Raw genomic sequence first — 23,929 nt, 5'->3', positions numbered from 1 at the left:
CCAGTGGTATAATCAAGCTCACTGTAGCTTGAAACTCCTGGACTCAACAATCCTCCTGACCTACTGCCTCAGCCTCCCAAGTAGCTGGGATTGCAGGAGCACACTACTATGTCTGGCTAATTTTTCTTTTTTTTTTTTAGAAACGGTACCTTATTATGTTGCCAGGCTGGTGTCAAACTCCTGGCCTCAAGTGATCCTCCCACGTTGCTCTGGGTTAAGCTCCGTGATGTCATAGCTCGCAACAACCTCCAACTCTTGGGCTCAAGCAAACCTCTTGCCTCAGCTTCCTGAGTAGCTGGGCCTACTGGCACCTGCCACAATGCCCAGCTAATTTAGCAAAGATTCTTTTACAGTTTGGCTCTTAGTGGAATTACTTGGTTAAACATTATGTCTTTTCCTGAGGACAAGTTCTATGCTATCTTCAGTTTAGATGTACCCTTCTAACCGCCAGTCTTGGCTCTGTGCACTGGCTGTTACTCTGAAATGGTATATGACTGGCTTCTTTGAAATATATTCCATGCATTCAAAGCTTTAATCTGTTCTGTTTTGACAGAGCTGACTTGGAATAAGTATACAAAGATGAGGGTGGTGATTATTCTAATATTTTTAATTGTTACTCAGAAGTTCTAATGCTATATATATAATAAATATTAAATATTCTGAATCTTGAAGTGTAGTATTACAAAGATGTTATATTTGACATTAAAATTCAACTAAAAGCAACTTGATTATTTAAAATCGCCAGTTTATAAAACATTGTACTGTAAAATATACAGTTCTTGAGGGTACAACTCAATGGATTTGTCTATACTTTTGCCCCCTGTAGCCACCGCCAGTACATTCAAGATAGAGAACATTTCCAGCACCCACAGAATAGCCAAGAGTTTTTTAAACTTAATTTTTTAACTGACATTTTCTTTGTAATAAAAGTGACCTTTCATATTTTCTGGATCCCTTTTCTTGTTAACAGAACTTTAATTTTCATGCTCTTCATTTGATATCTTCATTTAAAATAGTAAAGTTTTTTTTTTTTTTTTGTAGAGACAGAGTCTCACTGTACCACCCTTGGGTAGAGTGCCGTGGCGTCACATGGCTCACAGAACCTCTAACTCTTGGGCTTACGTGATTCTCTTGCCACAGCCTCCGGAGGAGCTGGGACTACAGGCACCCGCCACAACGCCCGGCTATTTTTTTGTTGCAGTTTGGCCGGGGCTGGGTTTGAACCCGCCACCCTCGGCGTATGGGGCCTGTGCCCTGCTCACTGAGCTATAGGTGCTGCCCTAAAATAGTAAGATTGCAAGAAGCCAATCAAGCCTTTTATTACTACTGAGGAAATGTACTTTAAAAATAGCTTTACTTCTCTAGCTGGGCATTGTGGCGGGAGCCTATAGTCCCAGCTACTTGGGAGGCTGAGGCAAGAGAATCGCCTAAGCCCAAGAGCTGGAGGTTGCTGTGAGCTATGACGCCATGGCACTCGACCGTAGGCGACAAAGTGAGACTCTGTCTCTTAAAAAAAAAAAAAAAAGCTTTACTTCAATAGATAAAAGCTCATTTTTAAGATAACTTTATTAAAATCAAATTTAAAAATCATTAAAAAGTGGAATAAAATGTTCTTAGTTTCTCTGACCTGTATATGGAGGAGGCTTGTCTGAGAATATTGGCAGTGAATGATGTATCACAAAGTAAAACACAGAAAAATTTGAGTATTAAAAACTTCTCATAAATTGTAAATGAATTATCAATCCTAAATCAAAAATACAAAAATATTTTCCATGATAAAGATCAATAGAGAAGTAAAGTTAATATAGAAAGAACTCATGCAAATAAGACACTCAAGACACCAAAAGAAAAATAAAGCAAATGAGCTATTTACAAAAGAGGAAATACAAATGGCTGATTAATTATCAGAAAAACTGAACATTTCCTTAAGAAATGAAAATGGCCAGATGCAGTGGCTCTTGCTTATAATCCTAGCACTTTGGGAGGCTGGGGCACAAGGATTGCTTGAGGCCAGGAGTTCAAAACCAGCACAGGTAAGACAGCAAGATTTTATCTCTACAAAAAATAAAAATAAAAAATGAGCTTGGTGTGACTGCACATGCTTGTGGTCCCAGCTATTTGGCAGGCTGAGGTGGAAGGATTGCTTGAGCCCTGGAATTTGAGTTTACAATGAGCTATGACCATGCCATTGTACTCTAGCTTGGGTGACCCTCAAAAAAATAAAGAAAGAAAGAAAAAAATGGAAGCGTAAGATTCAGAAAAGTGCCCAGATGATGTCTATACAGCTCAACGAATGATCAGAAAGGGAACACACCTCAGTTGTCACTATTACCCCCCACCAGGCCAAGAAATAAAATGTTATCAATACCCTTGAAGCCCCTCACACATCCTCTTCCAATCTCTGTGTCTTCTTTTCTTCCTAAAAGTAACTATTGTCCTGATTTTTAATAATATAGATTCGCGTGCCTTGTTTTTACACTGTATGTAAATAGAATCATACAATGTTTTTTCTCCAGCTGGCTTATTTTCAACAAGGTGAGAGTTACCCAGGTTGTTGTATGGAGGTGTAATTTATTTCCTTTGCTATGTAATATTCCATTGTATGACTGTGCCACAGTAATCTGTTCTACTATTGATGGACACTTGAGTTGTTTCTGTTTTCTGGCTATTGTAAATTATATTGTCATTAACATCTTTTGGTGCACACATGCAAACATTCTTTATGTATCTTGAAGCAGAACTTCTGGGTTATAGGATATGTATATGTTTAACCTTAGTGGATAATGTTGAATGTTTTCCAAAATGTTAGTACCAGTTTCATACTTCTACCATCAAATCACATTGCTTATCTCACCTGCACTTAGCATTGTTAGTCTTTTCCATTTTAGTAAGTCATTAGTTTCCTTAATTTACATTTGCTTAATACCTTTTTAGAAAAATGCAGTTTTTCACTTACCAAATTATCAAAAATGTTAATATACAATGTGTATCTGTATATACCTTTAATGCAAACCAAGGCTGGGAGAGTTTTCAGGGTGTTCCTATACTGCTAACGCAGTGTAAATTGGTATAACCTCTCTGGAAATCACTTTAACAAATTATTTAATGCTGAAAAATTGTTCACAATTCTGACCAGTCATTTTATTTTTAAAAATCTGCAGTTTCGAGGCTGGTGGATTACCTAGGTGCATGGGTTCAGGACCAGCCTGAGCTAGAGCGAGACCCAGTGTCTAAATATAGCTGGGTGTTGTGTTGGGCGCCTGTCATCCCAGCTATTTGGGAGGCTGTGGCAAGAGAATTGCTTAAGCCCAAGAGTTTGAGGTTGCTGTGAGCTGTGATGCCACAGTACTCTACTGAGGGCAGCAAAATAAGGCTCTGTCTCAAAAAAAAAAAAAATCTGTGCAGTTCTAACGTTAGCAGAAAGGTGGTCAATTGTAGTGTTATTTATAGTAATGAAATTGTATAGTAAAAAGTTGGAAGCCATCTATAGATCCTAAAGTAAAAGAATCATTCAGTAACATGTCTTTTTATTTTTTTCATTCAGTAACTTTTGGTGCACCCATATTATACAACATCATATATCTATCGAAAGTTACTGTTTATCAAGAGTTTTTTAACAACATTGGCAAATGTTTATAATTAATTTTTAAGTAAAAAAACATAAAAATTTAAATATAGCATGATCCTAATTATGCAGAGAACAAGACTGAAATAAAACATGCTAAAATGGTAATAGTGCTTGTGTGTGGTAAGATTAAAAATCCCCACCCCCTTTTATTGAGATAAAATTCAACATTTTAACTATTTTAAAGTATGTAATTCAGTGGTGATTAATATAGTCACAATGCTGTTCAACCATCTTCAGCATCTAATTCTATTACTCCAAGTCTAATCTGACATTTTCATCCCCCCCACGAAAGAAACTATCTCCAAATTGTCTCTTCCTCCAACTTTTGAAACCACTATTCTATTCCTGTCTCTATAGATTTGCCTATTCTGAGTATATCAAAAATGAAATCATACGGGCAGTGCCGGTAGTTCAGTGGGTACAGCACCCGCCACATACACCAAGGATGGCGAATTTGAACCTGGCCTGAGCCTGCTAAAATCAACGATGACAACTGTAACTACAACCAAAAAATAGCTGGGCATTGTGGTGGGTGCCTGTAGTGCCAGCTACTGGGCAGGCTGAGGCAAGAGAATTGCTTAAGCCCAAGAGTTTGAGGTTGCTGTGAGCTGTGACGCCACAGCACTCTACCCAGGGTGACAGCTTGAGACTCTGCCTCAAAAACTAAATAAATAAAGTGAAATCATACAGTACGGTCTGGTTTCTCTTCAGAGTGGGTAAATCTTACTAAAGATTTCCGTGGAGAATGGGCAGCACCTGCAGCGCAGTGGGTAGAGTACGGGCCACGTACACCCAGGCTGGTGGGTTCAAACTGGCCTGAGCCTGCTCAAATCAACGTGACGACTGCAACAACAACAAAATAAATAGTCGGGCATTGTGGCAGGCCCCTGTGGTCCCAGCTGTTTGGGAGGCTGAAGCAAGAGAATTGCTTAAGCCCAAGGGATTGAGGTTGCTGTGAGCTGTGACACCACTCTACCCAGGGCGACATAGTAAAACTCTGTCTCAAAAAAAAAAGATTTCCGTGGAGAGGAACAAGTTGAGTTTTTAATCAATTTTTTGAGGCCTTGCTTTGGCAAGGCTAATAATAAACAAATAGAATCAAATCAAGTAGTCAAATCAAATGGAAACAAATAGAATAATAAATAAACAAATAGAAAAGGATCACAATATGTGATCCTTTCGGCTGGGTGTGGTGGCTCATGCCTGTAGTCCTAGCACTCTGGGAGGCTGAGTCGGGTGGATTGCCTGAGCTCATGTGTTTGAAACCGTCCTGAGTCAGAGCCAGACCTTGTCTCTAAAAAAAAAAAGGCTGGGCGTTGTGGCAGGCACCTGTAGTCCCAGCTGCTCGGGAGGCTGAGGCAAGAGAATCGCTTAAGCCCAGGAGTTGGAGGTTGCTGTGAGCTGTGTGAGGCCACGGCACCCTACCGAGGGCCATAAAGTGAGACTCTGTCTCTACAAAAAATAAAATAAAAAAGCTGCCCGGAGCAGCGCTCCCCATGCTGTCTGCACGCCTGGCGCCCACGCTGCTCAGTCCCTTCCTGCGGGGATCCGCTCCCACTGTAGGGCGCCATGGCCTCTGGGAGACGCTCCTGGGGAGGCGGTGCGCGGCCGCCGCCTCCTCCGGGCCCGCGTCGGACCTGGGCCCTGAGCCTCCTCATGGCCTCACGGAGGCTGAGAGTTATGAAAGAAGCCCTAACATGCAGGAGCGGTTTCTGTTCCCCGAGTACGTCCTGGAGCCTGAGCCCGCGCCCACCCGGAAGGAGCTGCTGGAACAACTGCAGCAGCAGCACCAGGAGAGGGAGCAACCCAGGCGGACGCAGAAGCCACGGGTCGGCCGCCGGGCGCACCCTGTCGTGGGGCACCCGGACCCGGCGGTGCCGCCCAGCGGCCAGCACTGCTCGGGTTGCCGGGCAGAGCTGCACTGCCAGGACCCCGGCGTGCCCGGCTACCTGCCCAGCGAGAAGTTCCTGCGCGCGGCGCAGGCGGACGGCGGGCTGGCGCGGGCCGTGTGCCAGCGCTGCTGGCTCCTGGTGCACCACCAGCGCGCCCTGCGCCTGCAGGGGAGCCGCGAACAGTACTCTGAGCTGGTGAGCACCGCGCTGCGGCGGCCCGGGCCCGCCCTGGTGCTCTACATGGTGGACCTGCTCCACCTGCCCGACCTGCCGGCACTGGTAGGCCCCAAGCAGCTGATCGTGCTGGGGAACAAAGTGGACCTGCTGCCCCAGGACGCCCCCGGCTACCGGCAGCGGCTCCGGGAGCGGCTGTGGAACGACTGTGCCCGCGCCGGACTTTTGCTGGCCCCTGGCCACGGAGGGCCACAGCTCCCCAGCCGGGACGGGCCGCAGGACAGAGAGGAGAATTCGAATCGGTCGGACAGGTCGTGCACGGTGGTCCGGGACGTGCGTCTCATCAGCGCCAAGACTGGCTATGGCATCGAAGAGTTAATCTCGGCACTTCAGCGCTCCTGGCGCTACCGTGGTGATGTCTACCTGGTAGGATCCACAAACGCTGGCAAGTCCACTCTCTTTAACACGCTACTGAAGTCCGATTACTGCACCGCCAAGGGCGCCCAGGCCATCGACCCGGCCACCATCTCCTCTTGGCCAGGAACTACATTAAACCTTCTCAAGTTTCCTATTTGCAACCCAACTCCTTATAGAATGTTTGAAAGGCACAAAAGACTTAAAGAAGATGCAGCTAAAGCCCTAGAAGATCTTAGCGAGCAAGAACAACATCAACTTAATGTTTTGAAAAAGCATGGCTATGTGGTAGGGAGAGTTGGAAGAACATTCTTGGATTCAGAAGAACAGAAGGATGAAGATGCCTTTGAATTTGATGCTGATTCACTTGCCTTTGACATGGAAAATGAACCCGTTACAGTTGAACCTACATCCACCAAACAAGTAGTATTGACTGCACAAGATGTGAGAGATGCCCGCTGGTTTTATGACACGCCAGGAATTACAAAAGAAAATTGCATTTTAAATCTTCTAACAGAAGAAGAAGTAAAGATTGTTTTGCCAACAAATTTCATTGTTCCAAGAACTTTTGTGCTTAAACCAGGAATGGTTCTATTTTTGGGTGCTCTAGGCCGCATTGATTTCCTACAGGGAAACCAGTCAGCCCGGTTTACGGTTGTGGCTTCCAACCTCCTCCCCGTGCACATTACTTCCTTGGACAAGGCGGATAGTTTGTATGAGAAGCAGGCAGGTCACACGTTACTGCAGGTTCCAATGGGTGGAAAAGAAGGAATGGCAGACTTTCCTTCTCTTGTTGCTGAAGACATTATAGTAAAAGAAGGACTTGGGGAATCCGAAGCGGTTGCTGACATCAAGTTTTCCTCTGCAGGTTGGGTTGCAGTAACGCCTCGTGGGAAGGACAGATTGCATCTCCGAGGCTACACACCTCAAGGAACGGTTCTGACGGTCCGGCCCCCGCTCTTGCCGTATATCGTTAACATCAAAGGACAGCGCATCAAGAAAAGTGCGGCCTATAAAACCAAGAAGCCTCCTTCCCTCGTGTATAATCTGCAGAAGAAGAAAGGATAAATGTATGAGGCTGACTTTGTTCCTGCTGGATATTGACCATAACAAGACACATTGAAATTATATTAAATATGGGAGGCACCTATGGCTCAAGGAGTAGGGCGCCAGCCCCATATACCGTGGGTGGCGGGTTCAAACCCAGCCCAGGCCAAACTAACAAAAAAATAGCCGGGCGTTGTGGCGGACGCCTGTAGTCCCAGCTGCTCGGGAGGCTGAGGCAAGAGAATCGCGTAAGCCCAAGATTTAGAGGTTGCTGTGAGCCGTGTGATGCCACGGCACCCTACCCGAGGGCGGTACAGTGAGACTCTGTCTCTACAAAAAAAAATATATATATAATTTCTGGAGAAGTAAAATAACTTACAGAAATATATTTTAGAGAAGAAAACAAAATAAATAAATAAAAAATAGCCGGGCATTGAGGCGGGCATCTGTTTGAGCCCAAGAGTTTGAGGTTTCTGTGAGCTATGATGCCACGGTACTCTACCGAGGGTGACACAGTGAGACTCTGTCTCAAAAAATAAATAAATAAATAAATAAATAATACAAAGATATATATATTTTTACACTTGGCGAAAAAAAACAATAATCTGGGAAAACATTTGTAACAAGGCATAAGAAGAAATAACATTTATGTAAAAAGCTCATACAGATGAGTTTTATGTTTTTCTTTTTTTCCTTTTCTTTTTTTTTGAGACAGAGTCTCAGTTTCACCCTCGGTAGAGTGCCATGAAGTCACAGCTCACAGGAACCTCAAACTCTCGGGCTTAAGCGATTCTCTTGCCTCAGCCTCCCAAGTAGCTGGGACTAAGGCACCCACCACAACGTGCAGCTGTTTTTTGGTTGTAATTGTCATTGTTGTGTAGCAGGCCTGGGCCAGGCTCAAACCCACCAGCCTCAGCGTACATGGCTGGCGCCCTACTCACTGAGCTACAGGTGCTGAGCCAGATGAGTTTTTAAATAGGCTTCTTAATACCCCCCGGTACTTAAAAGGAAAAGGGGCACGACCGAGGACTGCTAGGAAAAACATAGATGGGAAAATGTTCAACCGTGATGCTAATAACCAAGGAAATTTTTGAAGGAGTGCTCGCTTTGGCAGCACATATACTAAAATTGGAAATTTTGAAGGAGTGTTTTGTATTTTTCCATCAATTGAGCAAAAACGTAAAGTATTTGACATACTGCAAGACTGATAAGGGTAAGGTACAACAAACACCCTGAGGCATTATTTATGTCATAATTTTTTGAAATTCTTGTGGAAAGCAATTCAGCAACATGAATCAAACATAAACATATTCATGTCATGTAGGAGTGGATGCCAATAAAATCCTTTACACAGACAAAAAGAAAGATGTTCATTTCAGCGTGATCTATTATAAAACCATTAGAACCTTAATATCAATCAGAAGGTATTTATACATATTACACATTTTAAGTAACATTCGAAGGTAATATTTTAAACTTTGACACAAGTGAAAACATGTGAAATCAATATATCAAATTTTATATGCATATTCACACATTGTGAATTAGTTTTTAAAAGGCAAGAAAGGACTATATGAATTTACTTACATATTTGCAAAATATTGTGTTAGTGAGGTTATGAATTTTAAATATTTTTCTCATAGTTTTCTATATTTTCTGAGTATATATTTTTAATTGAAAAAGACTTAAAGTAATATCTTAGAGACTAAAATATATATAACTGATTTTTCCACTTTTTGCTTGCTAAAAATGTGAGAATTTGTAGGTTTAGGTTCTTTGAAGAATGTCTTGCATTGCTATAGGAGACAGCTGGCTTTGCAGAATTAGCTAAACTGAGAGATTCCTGGGTTCTGGCTGCTGTTCTGTCCCTGTTGACTTATTTATTTATTTATTTTAGATTTTTGGTGTTTTGTTTTTGTGACAAAGTCTTACTTTGTCACCCTTGGTAGAGTGCCATGGCATCATAGCTTACAGCAACTTCCTGCTATTCCTTTTTAGAGATGGGGTCTCACTCTTGCTCAGGCTAGTCTCAAACCTGTGAGCTCAGACAATCCACCTGCCTCGGCCTCCTAGAGTGCAGAGATTACAGTCATGAGCGACTCTGCCTGGCCTGTTTAATTTAGTTTTTAGAGACAGGGTCTCACTCTATTGCCCAGGCTCTTAGAGTGCAGTGACATCATCATAGTTCACTGTATCCTCAGACTTCTGGTCTCAAGCAATCCTTCTGCCTGAGCCTCTGAGAACCACACTCGGCTAATTTTTCTTTTTTCTTTTCTTTCTTTACTTTTTTTTTTTTTTGCAGAGACAGGAGTCTTGCTCTTGCTCAAACTGGTCTTGAATTTCTGACCTCAAGCAGTCCTCCTGCCTTGGCCTCTCAAAGTGCTAATATTAATGGCATGAACCACTGTGCCTGGCCACTGTTGGCTTTAGATTTTATTTTTGTTACCTTTTTCATTCATAATGTCTGAAACTTGGACTACACTCTCTAAAAGTTTTAAAATACTCATAAAAAGAATCTTTAAAGACTGGTACACTGGCTCTTGCTTGTAATCCTAGCACTTTAGAAGGCCAAGCTGTGAGGATTGGTTCTTGAGGCCAGTGTTCAAGTCTAGCCCGAGCAACATAGCAAGACCTTGTATCTACAAAAAACAGAAAACTTTGCTGGGCATGGTGGCATGTACCTGTGGTCCCAGCTACTTGTAAAGGCTGAGGCAGGAAGATCACTACAGCCTCGGAGTCTTCATTGAGCTATGATAATACCACTGCTTTCTAGCTCAGGCAGCGTAGTCAGACTCTGTCAAAAAAAAAAAAAAAAAAAGAAAAAAAAAAGAATCTTTTTAATAAAAGGAAAGAGCCATACTTTCACTTACAGTTATAACTGTTAAGGACTGTTAAGTAGATAACTAAGTGAAGATACAACTGAAATATCTTAGAAGGCATGTGGACCTACTGTTCTATGTATAAAGGGAAAACTAGGGGCCAAGAGAAGTCAAGAAACTTATGATCTCAATTAGTGTTAATTTTGTTAATAAATTATATCTCACCCTTAATTTGATATCATCTTTATTTTATTTTTATATTTTTGTCACCGTTGGTAGAGTGCTGTGGCATCACAGCTCATAGCAACCTCAAACTCTTGGGCTTAAGTGATTCTCTTGCCTCAGCCTCCCTCGTAGCTGGGACTATAGGCACCTGCCACAATGCCTGGCTATTTTTTGGTTGTAGTTGTCATAGTTGTTTGGCAGGCCCAGGCTCGATCCAAACCCGCCACCTCCAGTTTTTGTAGCTGGCGCCCTAGCCGCTGAGCTAGAGGTGCTGAGCTCCGGCTGTTTTTGTTGTTGTTCTTGTTGTTGTTGTTGTTTTTGTAGTTGTCATTGTCATTTGGCAGGCTCAGGCCGGGTTCGAACCCACCAGCCCCAGTGTAGGTGGCTGGCACCCTAACTAATGAGCTACAAGCGCCGAGCCATTATCTTTAAAAAAATGGGTACAGTGAAAAATTGTCTAGTCCCAAATATATTTGTCATTTTAGAAATGCGCTCCATTAGGGAAATTACTGCCAAATAATAAAAATCTACAGAAGGGACAAATTTTTTCATGTTGTTTAATTTACCCTTATTTAATTATTTTTCTTCATCTACATATGAGAAGTTTATTGAATGGAAAATTGATCCAAATACCTACACATTCATTAAAAGAGTAAGTGTCGGGCGGCACCTATAGCTCAGTGGGTAGGCCGCATACACCCAGGCTGGCTAAACAACAATGACAAAAAAAAAATAGCCAGGTGTTGTGGCGGGCGCCTATAGTCCCAGCTACTTGGGAGGCTGAGGCAAGATAATCACGTAAGCCCAGGAGTTTGAGGTTGCTATGAACTGTGATGCCATGGCACTCTACCGAGGGTGACAAAGTGAGAGTCTATCTCAGAAAAAAACAATAATAATAAGTGTCTTGAAATTACAACTTACTTTGAATTACATTGTTAGAATCTGTGGAGCACTATAGTATATAAACATGAAAGGCTGCTCTCATGTTAAAATTAGCCACAACGGACTAATCTCATTTAGTGAAATTTATAAAGTTTTGTGTCTCCTATTATATTATCATAAGTTTCATATATTTTTGTCTTCTGTGGATTGAAAATCTGTTACATGAGGAGTTTTCATATAAAGGTATCAGGAGGAAATAAACTTGAATTGTAAACAAAATACTAGTGCTAGTGTTATTTTCTAAGAAACTTACACTTAAGAACTTTTGAAGGATGAGAGTAATTGCCCTTTATTTGGAAAAATATTTTTTATTCTGAGCACTATAAATTTGAAATGAATTTTAGTTACTATATATTACATACGTCAGTGATAAGAAATATGACAAGGTAAAATTTTCATGATTCTGATTAAAGAGTTGTTTGTTCTTTGGTTTTTTTGAGACAGAGTCTCACTATGTTGCCCTTGGCAGAGTGCCGTGGCATCACAGCACACAGCAACCTCAAACTCTTGAGCTTAAGTGATTCTCTTGCCTCAGCCTCCCAAGGAGCTGGAACTACAGGCGCCTGCCACGACGCCTGGCTATTTTTTGGTTGGAGCTGTTGTTTGCCAGGCCCAGGCTAGATTCAAACTCACCAGCTCTGGTGTATGTGGCTGGCGCCCTAGCCGCTGAGCTACAGGAGCCGAGCCTAAAGAGTTTTATAAAGCTTCTTATATTTGTAACTTATATGAAGTATAATTATATAGAGAACTAGTAAAAGTGCATGTATTTGAGACATTTATAACTGAGTTAATTCTCTGAATGTATAAAGAATTTTTTTCGTCTCCTTTTTCTTGCCTAAAGAATTTCAAAGTGAATTTATGTGAAGCAGAATTCATCTACACTGGTCTGCTAGGATTGATAGATTAATCTTTTGAGATTCTGAGTCAAATTTCTGGCTAATTGTTAATGAACTAGAAACTTTTATTAATTTTTTTATGGCATAATAGATACAGAAAGATCTGCTTCTAAATTAGTATCAGAGGTTGAATTTATAATATTGTAAGTGTAACGAAGAAGAAAGCCTTTAAAATTTTGGTGCTACTACAATGCTGGAATTGGAAGAGCACTGCTGTCTGTATTTGCTTTGCCTATATTTACCTAGCGTCAAATTAAAACTGAAATCCAGCATTTACAATCATCATCAGTATCCTATCTTCTATCTTTAATTACCTATCTGAAAATTTGAAAAATAGCCATTTTTAAATAGTTTTCTTTGATAAAATGTTTCCTCTTAAATTTGTGTTTTCAATACCCACCTCTTCCAAGGAGCTTCCTCCTGTTTATTTCATTCATTTGCCAACTTTGAGGTTGATTTCTGGCTTACTTACTTTTTTTCCTTACAACTGTATCTAGAAGTTATTGTGATAAAAATAATTATGCTTATATCAATTCTATGTTTCCAAATAAGTCTATATACTTATTAAGGCCTTAGGTTTCTATCATATGACAATACCCATGTTATCTATGGTACAGTTCTGTGTTTTATTTCTAAACATTGATAATTTTTTTTTTTTTTGGCCGGGGCAGGGTTTGAACCCACCACCTCCGGCATATGGGACTGGCGACCTACTGCCGGCGCCGCCCAAACATTGATAATTTTTGAAGCTCCATTGAGAATGTTGTTTTTTTGCCCCATCCAAACAGCTACACACTACCTCACAGAACATCAACCTGGGACCATCTGGAAATCCTCAGTAGGTTTAATTTGTTTCAAACCATCCTTTGACTAAATTTTGGGACGATCTTTTTTGAGAGTATGCAGATATGCATAATTTTACCAGTTTAATTGGAGGCCTATGAAATATAACCATGGTTACAATGAAGATAGTACTGTCATACGCTTCACTAATTGCTGCTCTTTTTATTGCTTTATTAGAGCCTTGAGGAGTTTTTAATCCACATATTTTTGGTTGGTTCTGCTGTTTTGTCATTGTCACTTTTCTGTTCTTATTTTGGGGGAGAGTATGCATTTGGGGAAAATCAGTTGACCATACTTCCCAGGGGACAGTAAGTTCTTGGAGGGACCTACGAGGTAGTCAGAAGGAAAGTGCCCTTGCAAACGTGATTAATATCCTCCTGGCGTTCTGTTGTTGGTTCACCCTACTTGTTAGCCAGTTTGTTCCAACGGAGTCTTGATGGACATTAGTATGTTAAGGCTAGTAAGCTTTATTTATTCAGTTTCTCCCCATATTCACATTTATTTGAGCATGGGGAACATTTTGAGAAACACAGTCTGAGCAATACTGAACGATATCAGGGTTGGCAGGTATAGACTTCATCTGGAATGTCAAGTCCAGCAGTTCACTGGAAGTGAATGGCTACAATACTCCATACAAAGAAGGATTCCAGGGCTGCTTAGCTCCGTTTGAGAAAAGCCCTGAATGATTAATGACGTCTGCCACGGATTGGAGAGTTGTGGTGTTGCATCCTTACTTTATCCTCACAAGCTTTTTGGATTAATTATAAAGTATTATTTCATCCCAGGGCACCAGGCTTTCTCCACCCTCTTGGTCTCCTTGGAGAGTGAGTATGGACAGATGAGAGAAGTGGTCCAAGTATTGAGTCCTGGGACACTTCAGCATCGTAAAGTCAAGGAATAACCGGTAATAGAGACAGAAAGGGCAGTCTGTGAGACAGGAGGAAAACCAAGAATGTAGTTTCCCAAAGTCAGGGGGGTAATTAACTCTGTTCACGTTGCTGTTAGTGCAAGTAAGATGAAAGTTGAAGATTGGCTGCTAAACTCTTAGCAGTCTGTGGTGTGATGGGCCCGGGACGGAGGGGTTCGCAAGAGATCCAGAGGAGGACAGCAGGTAGAGACAGTTTACAAAACTTCCTTGAGTTTTCCTGCAAGGAAAGCAAAGAAATGGAATGCTAACTAGAGGAAGTTTGTTTGTGAGCATTCTTTTCTCTTATTCGCAGCATTGAAGAAAAATGGAAATTTGCTTTTAGTTAGGGTTCATCAGAGCAGTTAACAATGGGTGCCATTGGTATGGCCTTAGTTATCCTGTTTCCTATGTCTGAGGGATTGGCGTGTTTTTCACTCTACATGTGTTTAAAAATATTTTGATATCTCTGCATGTTATTACAGAACAAAATAGTCCAAAGAGCGGGTTTTTGAAGAAGAAAAACATCTAAATGTAGTTAACTAGTTATCTCACTAATCTTTACCTGTCACTGTTTAACCTGGCCCTGGTGTTTGAATTAACTATTTTGATAATAAATTGAAGCAAATTTTAAATCTAAGTGGAATCATTCCCCTCTCCCTAGTATGACTTAGGAATTTAGACTGGTATTGGAGGAAATAGCTTTTTCTGGCTGCTTCATCTCAACTTTCTGCTGCTGGGTGCTTTTGCCAACATAAAGCCTATGCTGTTTTTATCTGATAGGCTAACGTAAATAAAAAGACAGTCCTAATATTCCCGCTGGCTTTTTTCTATTCCCGGATTTCCTATGTTACCATCCACGAGAATAAGCAGGTTTTTTATCTTCAATGTATACTTGGTGATTTATATGTAAAACAATATGGTAGTGTTTTTTCCGTCAGGAATTTTCTTAGCATCTTCAATAGGTATTCCAAAGAGGAACTTTCTTTTCAGAAGAATTACCAGATACAGATAGTCCTAATGTATCACTAATATACATATTCAGTTTCCTCATTCCAACATTGATTCTTGGCTAATAAAATTGGTTTACAGAGAGGCTACTTTGAGTTCATCCTTATACAGGATATACATACATCTTTTCTGTCAAAGAGAATATTATTGAAGTCCCTCTTAAGTAGCTTAATGAGATTTAAAGTTAGAAAATGTTTTATCCCATCAGAAAGTAGTTATTATTACTACTTACATTGTCTTTTATATATTAAAGATGAGTTACTACTGGTGGGAAAGCTGGAGTCATAATGATGAAGCGTTTTGTGCCTAACATTATTTATTAAAGAGTGGGCCCAAGAAATGTTTTAAAGTTAATATCTTTCTAACTGGGGGGGACTAATTCTTGTTCATTTATTTCAGTGCTAAACCAACTGACTTTGATTTCTTAAAAGTTATTGGAAAAGGCAGCTTTGGCAAGGTAAGAATGGTGTTATTTTCTCATCCAGTAAATCAATGTTTTCTATATGTGAGCCACAGGACTTTAGGCATGTAGCATATAGAATTAAGATACTTTCCCTACCCTCAAAGTACTAACGGTAATTAGAGAGATGAAGAAACCACTTGTAATCTAAAATAAAGTTCACTTTTACATGGTATCTGTGCCAACTACCCTACTAGACCCTGGTTAGATACTGACAGAAACTGACGTGGTTACTCCCTTCCTGATGCTTGCAAGCTAGTGAGGGAAATAGACAATTAAAAATATTCATTCAAGTAAATAATCACAAATAGTAATGGCTATGAAGGAAATGAAGATGAAGGTGAAATGAGAGAGGATGATAGGCATCTAGGGGAAGGTCCCCCCTGTCTGAGATGGGTGGATCTAGAATGGCTTCTTGGAAGATGTGCTGTGTAAGCTGGAGGTGAAAAGGCAGAAATGAGCAGCTGGGTAAAATAACAGTTTGAGCAGGAAAGGAATATATGTGTGAAGACCTGGCTTATTCTCCTATGGGGTCAGATGAATCACATAGCTTGACAGGGTAGTCATACCAAGGAAAGGGAGCATTTCAGGCCAGGGATGCCAGGAGAGAAATCACAGATGAAGTTAACAGAATCATCAAATATATTTAAGTGCTTTTATACACTGTAGTTCAATCTGTAGTAAAAATGAATATGTATGTGTTTTATTATATTTTGCTGTATACATAGCTTTGGCAACTCTTGCTTCTTTTCTGAGTTCCCTTGAGACCAGAAACTGTGGCCATACAGTTAAAACCATGTGTGTTTATTCATTCATCAAATGTATATTGTCCATCTACCATATGCTGGACATTATGCTAGTATAAGCAATAGAAAGTTAGAGGTGAATCCTTCTCTCAAAATGCCCAAAATAATGTTGGGATGCTAGAGATACTTTATCATTAGAAAAAATGTAGTGTCTGAGCTGGGCACTGTGATGCACACCTGCAAATCCAGCTACACTGGAGGCTAATCCTGGAGTAGTGCTTGAGCCCAGGGGTTTAAAACTAGCCTGAGCAACATACCAAGATCCTGCCTTAAAAAAAAAAAAAGCACTATCTTTTGAAAATTTCATGTTTAGATCTAGAGTCTGTCAGGAATTGTTTCTTGCATATGATGTGAGACACAGGGTCACAGTTCATGTTTTTCATATGGATAACCAGACGATTCTACACAATCTATGAAAAAATGTTCTTTCCCTAATGATTCTGGATTTTATATTTTGTTTCATTGGCCTATTTGTTTATCCTGGCACCAATACCACATTGCTTTAACAACTGTAGCTTAATATCCAACAGAACAAGTCGTCCTTCCTTAAGAATATCCCAGAGGATATTCTTAACCATTTACATATCTGTAACATATCAAACTCAGAGTCAATGTGTCAATTTCTGCAGAAATTCTGTTAGAATTTGGTTGAGATTTCATTGAATCTGTAGATGAGTTTGGAGAATTATTACCTTTACAATATTCAGTCTTCCAATCCATGCTATAGTATATCTCTTTGTTAATTTAGCTCATCTTTAAGTTTTCTCAATAATATTTTATAGTGTGGCCGCACACAGTTTGCTCACGCCTGTAATCCTAGCATTCTGGGAGGCCTAGGTGGGTGGATTGCCTGAGTTCATGAGTTCGAAACTGCCCTGAGCCAGAGCGAGACTTCATTTCTAAACAAACAAAAAAAAAATAGCTGGACATTATGACGGGCACCTAGAGTCCCAGCTAGCTGCTTGGGAGGCTGAGGCAAGAGAATCACTCGAGCCCAAGAGTTTAAGGTTGCTGTCAGCTATGATGCCACAGCACTCTACTGAGGGCTACAGAATGAGACTCTGCCTCAAAAAAAAAATTAATTAAAAAGAAAAATATTTTATAGTGCTCTCCTTAGAATTATTACACAACTTTAATTAGATTTATTCCTAGATGTTTTTTATGCTGTCGAAAACTCTCCTAGCTACATATCCAGCAGAAATGCACGTGCAATAGGAAGGTGTGTGTAAGAATGTTCATAGCATCATTATTCATGAGCAGTCTAGATACCTATCAATAGAACAGAGGTACTCTATGGTATATAGGGTAATCCTGGAATATTCTGCACAGCAATGAAAATAATGAAAACTATGCCATCTGCCACAACACGAATGAAACTTATGTAATTTATGATGAAAGAACTAAGACAGCAACAACTCTATGTTGTAATTACATGAAATTCAAAAAAGGGCAAAACTTAACCCATGCTACTGCAAGTTGAGATGCTGGTAGTTACCTGGGAGGCTGAGGCAGATGAGTCATGACTGGGAGGGGAGAAAATGGAGGTTTCAGCTACTGTTTTAGTTTTTGACCTGGATAGTGGTTGTATAGCTGTGTGTGTTCACTTTATAATAATTTACTGAGCTGTAATGACTTTTGAGTTTTTGTGTATGTATGCTATGTTTAATAAAAGTTTAAAATGTTGCAAAATGCAGGCCAAGCGCGGTGGCTCATGCCTGTAAACCTAGCACTCTGGGAGGCCAAGGCAGGTGGATTGAGTTGGAGACCAGCCTGAACAAGAGCGAGACCCTGTCTCTAAAAATAGCCAGGCATTGTGGCCGGTGCCTGTAGTCTCAGGTATGGTAGGCTGAGGCAAGAGAATCACTTCAGCCCAACCGTTTGAAGTTGCTGTATGCTGTGATGCCACGGCACTCTACTGAGGGGGACAAACTGAGGCTGTCTCCAAAAAAATTTTTCTGCAAAATGCAAAAAACTATTGCAACAAAGAAAAACAGTACACCAAGGAAAAGCAAACAAATGCAAATTCACAATTTGAAGATTAGAAAAATAGATGTGATAAACTAAACAGCAATAATGGCAATCTGACATTATTCTAAACCCTTCTCCAGTGTCTGGTCTTAGTTCCACTTTTCATTTGCCTATTTGCTTCTTAACTGTTGTCCAAAGCTTCCACTTTACTGGAAAAAAATACCTACTTGAAAGGAATTAATAATGACTAATTGCCATGTTCTTAGAATTATTTTCTCAGAAGGTACTTAAAAATGAACCAATCAAAATATTGGAGAAGAAAAAAGCAGAGGAGAATTGTCAAGAAAAGGAAAAATTTTAGGGAGGAATGTTCAACAGAGCCAAATGTTATGGAAAACAAAAGGAAAATACCAACGGTTGACTTTAGGACAATTTCACCCTAAAAATGTATTCACTCTATCTTTATGAATAACAAAATATTTAGGGAAGAGTAGAATTATAGAAATAAATGCAATAATTCTTGATTTTTCAGAATAAAAACCTATCTAGGTCCTGTGTGGACTCTTTTTTTTTTGAGACAGAGTCTCACTATGTTGCTCTTGGTAGAGCGCCATGGCGTCACAACTCACAGCAACCTCAAACTCTTGGGCTTAAGCGATTCTCTTGCCTCAGCCTCCCAAGTAGCTGGGACTACAGGTGTCTGCCACCATGCCCGGCTATTTTTTTGTTGTTGCAATTGTCATTGTTGTTTAGCAGGCCCCGGCCAGTTTCAAACCCACCAGCCTTGGTGTATGTGGCTGGTGCCGTAACCATTGTTACAGGCTTCGAGCCAGTGGGCTTTCTTTTTACATAATTTAAGAAGTATTGATTTATTTAAAATGAATTATTCCTCTCAGAATATTGAAATTTCTAATAGTGTGCATAATGTTTAACTATAACAGGTTCTTCTTGCAAAATGAAAACTGGATGGAAAATTTTATGCTGTCAAAGTGTTACAGAAAAAGTAGTTCTCAACAGAAAAGAGGCAAAATTGCAATAGCTGTTTGTCTTCAGCCCGTTTTTTCAATTAACATGCTTTTTTGTGGGGTGAATAATATAATTGATCCTTTACCTTTTTTTCCCAGCAAAAACATATTATGGCTGAATGTAATGTGCTTTTGAAAAATGTGAAACATCCATTTTTGGTTGGATTACATTATTCTTTCCAAACAACTGAAAAGCTTTATTTTGTTCTGGATTTTGTTAATGGAGGGGAGGTGAGTTTTCTCTTTAGTTTCCTAATATTAATAGTTTAGAAAAAATAGCATAAAGACCGAGTTTTTCTTTTGTTAGTTGTAGAAAAACAATGCATTATCAATAGCTATTTGTTGAGTAGCAGTAATATTCCAGATACTAAGTACAATGCAAGATGCGGAGAAACACAACACAGGGCCCTTAAGCACATGGTACTATATAGTCGGGAAGGTTCCTAAAAGAACGGGGCACGAAGCAGCAGACTTCATGGACAGATTTGTCACCTCGCTATAGAACATGAGTAATACACATCAAAAATGTTAGAAAAAACATGCTTTATAATTTTGATAATTGTTCCAACAGTTGCATATAAATATTACTCCAGTCTATCATCATCTAAAATTTGCATACTATTAAACAAATGAGATGGGCCTCTGAAAAAGGGCTTCATGGTGAAGTTTGGGAAATGTTTCATGGTGTGTCTCCTTGGTGATTCACAGTACGTTTCAGCATGTTAAAGACAGACGTTCCGCCTTAAGCAAAGCTATGATAAATTAAGAGAATTTTTTTTTTTTTTTACTGTATAGTTTTCATTTTTGTTTGAACCAATTCTATTAATATTCCCCCCAATTCTGATTCAGATGGATATTAAAAATGCTATGGGAAACGCCGCTACTATGATGATAATTACAGTAACAACTAACATGTATTGAGTATTATTATGTGTCCAGCACTCTGGTTCTTTGCACTTAAGTATTTTATCTTCACAACAACCTTACTATATAAGATCAAAAAAAAAAAAAAAAAAAAGAGAGAGAGAGAGCCAAAGAAGCTAGGTAGCTTATGGAAGACATGTGGTGAGGAAGTCTTGGAGGCAGGAAGGAACTCAGGCAGTCTGATCCTGAATCTAGACAGATGACCATTCCCGTTCTTCTACTTAATCCTCACAGTTTTCTTTCTTTTTAAAAATCATTTATGGTTAGTTTAGTAAACAAATGAACATTAAAAAGTCTGCTCAAAAAATTTCGTTGAACTGTATGTTATACATTAGACAGTTGTTAAGGGAGAATACAGTTTCTGGGTACTTAATACTTAAAGGTTTTATTGGCCATTTTAACCTTCCTCACAAAAGTCAAGTTATTTATTAAGTTCCTAGGATGTCAAAGTAAGAAGAGAAAAAAAAGTATATTTAAGGGGTGGTGCGGCAAGCACCAACTTGGCAGTAATTCTTTGCTTGGCTTCATGTGTTCAAGCACCCTTTTTCTCCAGTAAAATTTTGTGCAATTCATCTGTATCCTTGCTAGTTTTTGCCCAGATTAACATAGTAATTGGGATAGTGGTATCCTCATCATCAATTGGAAGATTTGGAACACAGACACTAAGTACATTATTTTTCCCCATTGCGTACGTGGCATATTGGATGAAATCAGAACATTCAGCAATATGTTGCTTTTTGTAGTAAAAAGCATCTTCTTTTACTTCAGTAACGACTACTTTGGGTGGCTCCGGATCCTCTTCAGCTCTTGCCACCTTCTGCTCAGCTCGCCAGCGTTTTAGTGCAAAATGAAAAGAAACGGGTTTTGTTCTGGGTAATATCTTTGCCAAATAAAGCAGAGTTTCCAGCCAAGGAGCCAGAGCTCAATGAGTGCAAAAGCGAGCTATCTATTATCTTGCCAAAATTCAACAAGGCACTTATTCCTTCTAGTGATGGAATTTTCTTTTTAGGTAAAAGCTTGATCTTCCTTTTAGATGTATCTTTAGTTTTGTTGGCCATGGAACAACAATGCTGACTCTTTCTGTGATTTTGTTGAACCAAATAGGGAAGGAGACTACTATTCAACCACTGTCTTGTTAGTTTTATTCTGAGGATTACTCCTGACATTGTTTATGTGCTGCTGTTTAATATTCTCTAAATATTTCTCATAGTGTTTAAAGGCAGGTGTCAGATCCCAGAGTGGGTTTGCATTCACGTGCTTGGCTAGCCAATCCCGAAAAGAGCAGTTCTAGACTATCAGCTGCTTGTTCCAGGTATTCATATGTGGGCTTTACTAGAAGCAAAGCCATAGGAGGACGATTGCTGACTGTCCTTGTTAGTTTTGGGATTTGAAATTGTTCTATCGGCCAAGGTGGTGAGGCCATTTGTAGCAACACAACCAAAGTCAGCCTTGGTATCTGTTGGCACCCTTGTGCTGGTTACGCAGTTTCCATTTGATAGTCCTTGCAGAGGCTTCCCTCCAGCACCTCTACCAAATCGAGAAAACTCTACTCCTCCAGAAGGGACAACCAGGCCTTTCAAGGCTCCTACGCGATCAGATTGAGATCTGGCATTTCTGCACTTTTCTTTCTTTATGGCTCTCTTCTTCGAGACTTCCTCACTGGCCACTGAGAATTTTTCCACCTCTTCAGCTACATCTTCTTGATCCCAATTCCTAGCTGTCGATTCCTTAGGGCAATTCTTTGGGCCGTTTTTTATAACCACCCCAGTGGCTGTCTCTGCACTGCAGTCCCTGTTGTAGGTGTCCTGGCATCTGAAGCAGTTGCTGGTCGCTTCTAAGAGCCTGGGAGGACTTGGTGCTCAGCAAGCCCAGAGTCCAGACACCATGGCCCCTGAGCCCAGGCTCTCTGCCTCGGTGAGGGGAGCTGTTCCGTCCACTAGGCCAAGGGCAGAGATTGCTGGGCCAACCACGAAGAGCACGCACTGGGCTTCCGCTGTGTAATAAATCTACCTGCAGAACAAATTGGGGGGCGGGGAGGACGAGGAAAACACACATTTGTAATTTGATCTTTAACATGTGAATGACTTCAAAAATTATTTAAACTAGTAGACATGATACTTTTTTGTTGTTGTTGTTGTTGTTGTTGTTGTTGCAGTTTGGCCGGGGCCGGGTTCAAACCCACCACCTTCGGCATATGGGGCCGGCGCCCCACTCACTGAGCCACAGGCGCTGCCCTAGACATGATATCTTTACAAAGAGAGTGTCCATCTTCCACTCTGAGAGCAGAGAGAAAAAGAATTTTTTTTTTTTTTTTTTTTTTGTAGAGACAGAGTCTCACTTTATGGCCCTCGGTAGAGTCTCATGGCATCACACAGCTCACAGCAACCTCCAACTCCTGGGCTTAAGCAATTCTCTTGCCTCAGCCTCCCAAGCAGCTGGGACTACAGGCGCCCACCACAACGCCCAGCTATTTTTTGGTTGCAGTTCAGCAGGGGCCGGGTTTGAACCCGCCACCCTCTGTATATGGGGCCGGGGCCTTACCGACTGAGCCACAGGCGCTGCCCGAAAAAGAATATTTTTTAAATTTCCATTTAATATGAAGGTACAAATGATTAGGTTATAATGTTTGCATTTGTTAGGTACAATCCCTGCTGTGGTTGTGCCCTGCACCCAGGCGGTATGCCACGTACCCTCACATCGTGCCCGTTAGGTGGGAACACAGCAATTCCCCTACAACTTGAATTGAGTTTTCTCTTCTGTGGGCATGTATTAGATTGTCTTCTGGCTTCATATTAGTATATTGGACATATATAGTACTATATACAGTACATATATGGTACATTGGATATTTGCTTTTCCATTCTTGTGATACTAAGAAGAAAGGAAAAAATATTTCAACCTTACTAGAGTACATTTAACTGTAGAATAAAGGAACTTATAAGAAAGAGCAGTTTCTATCCTGTAAATCCAAAAGGTGGTCAGATAAACCTAAAGATCATTTTGGGCAAAGGTCATAAATAGAATCATTACTCAATTATGACAAAAGTCTCTTAATGCTCCTCAAGGTCAGGACAAGATTATGTGTCTTCCAGGTACACTTCCTTTTTTTTTTTTTTTTTTGAGACAGAGTCTCACTTTGTTGCTCTTGGTAGAGTGCTTGATGTCACAGCTCACAGCAACCTCCAACTCTTGGGCTTAAGTGATTCTCTTGCCTCAGCCTCCCAAGAAGCTGGAACTACACCACAACACCTGGCTATTCTTTGAGACAAGGTCTCACTCTGGCTCGGGCTGGTCTCAAACCTGTGAGCTCAGGCAATCCACCTGCCTTGATCTCCCAAGTACTGAGCCACCACACCCAGCCCAAGGCGCACCCTTCCTTATTCTGTGATGTACCCTACATTGTTCCCACTTTGAAGTTGGCCATTTTATTTGTGTGTGCAGGAGTACTAAGAGATAATGACAGTTTATTGAGGCCTGCAACTTTGCAGCTATTTTACATGTCTTGTTTCAGTGCATCATAGCTCTTTGAAATAACCACTGTAATTGTCTTTCTTGTTTTTTTTTCTCCTGAGTCTCACTCTGTTGTCCAAGCTAAAGTGCCATGGCATCAGCCTAGCTCACAGCAGCATCATATTCCTGGGCTCAAAACAATCCTCCTGTCTAAGCTTCCTGAGTAGCTGGGACTACAGGCACTGTAACTCCCAGGTTATTTAGTTAGACCCATTTTATAGATAAGGAAAGGAGGCTCAGAAAGGTTAAGTAACTTTCTTAATGTCACGTATCAGGCCTTGGTTGTTTTTTTTTTTTTTTGAGACAGTGCCTCAAGCTGTTGTCCTGGGTAGAGTGCCGTGGCATCACAGCTCATTGTAACCACCAACTCCCGGACTTAGCGATTCTCTTGCCTCAGCCTCTCAAATAGCTGGGACTACAGGTGCCCACCACAACACCCAG

At 40.6% G+C, this 23,929-nt stretch overlaps 1 protein-coding gene and 1 pseudogene across 1 annotated transcript; both read left to right on the top strand.

Moving 5' to 3' along the window:
* Window positions 1-23,929, top strand: part of LOC128563707 (serine/threonine-protein kinase Sgk3-like) — a 427,955-nt pseudogene that overhangs the window by 374,075 nt on the left and 29,951 nt on the right.
* LOC128563696 (nitric oxide-associated protein 1-like) lies at window positions 5,125-7,247 on the top strand. The gene has a single exon (XM_053559126.1). The coding sequence runs from the start codon at window positions 5,125-5,127 to the stop codon at window positions 7,174-7,176; it is 2,052 nt and encodes a 683-aa protein (XP_053415101.1). The 3' UTR covers window positions 7,177-7,247.

Source organism: Nycticebus coucang, chromosome 13 (genome assembly GCF_027406575.1).
Source record: "Nycticebus coucang isolate mNycCou1 chromosome 13, mNycCou1.pri, whole genome shotgun sequence".
NCBI classification, from domain to species: domain Eukaryota; kingdom Metazoa; phylum Chordata; class Mammalia; order Primates; family Lorisidae; genus Nycticebus; species Nycticebus coucang.
Note: the sequence above shows the minus strand (reverse complement) of the source record. Positions and strands in the feature narration are given on the sequence as shown.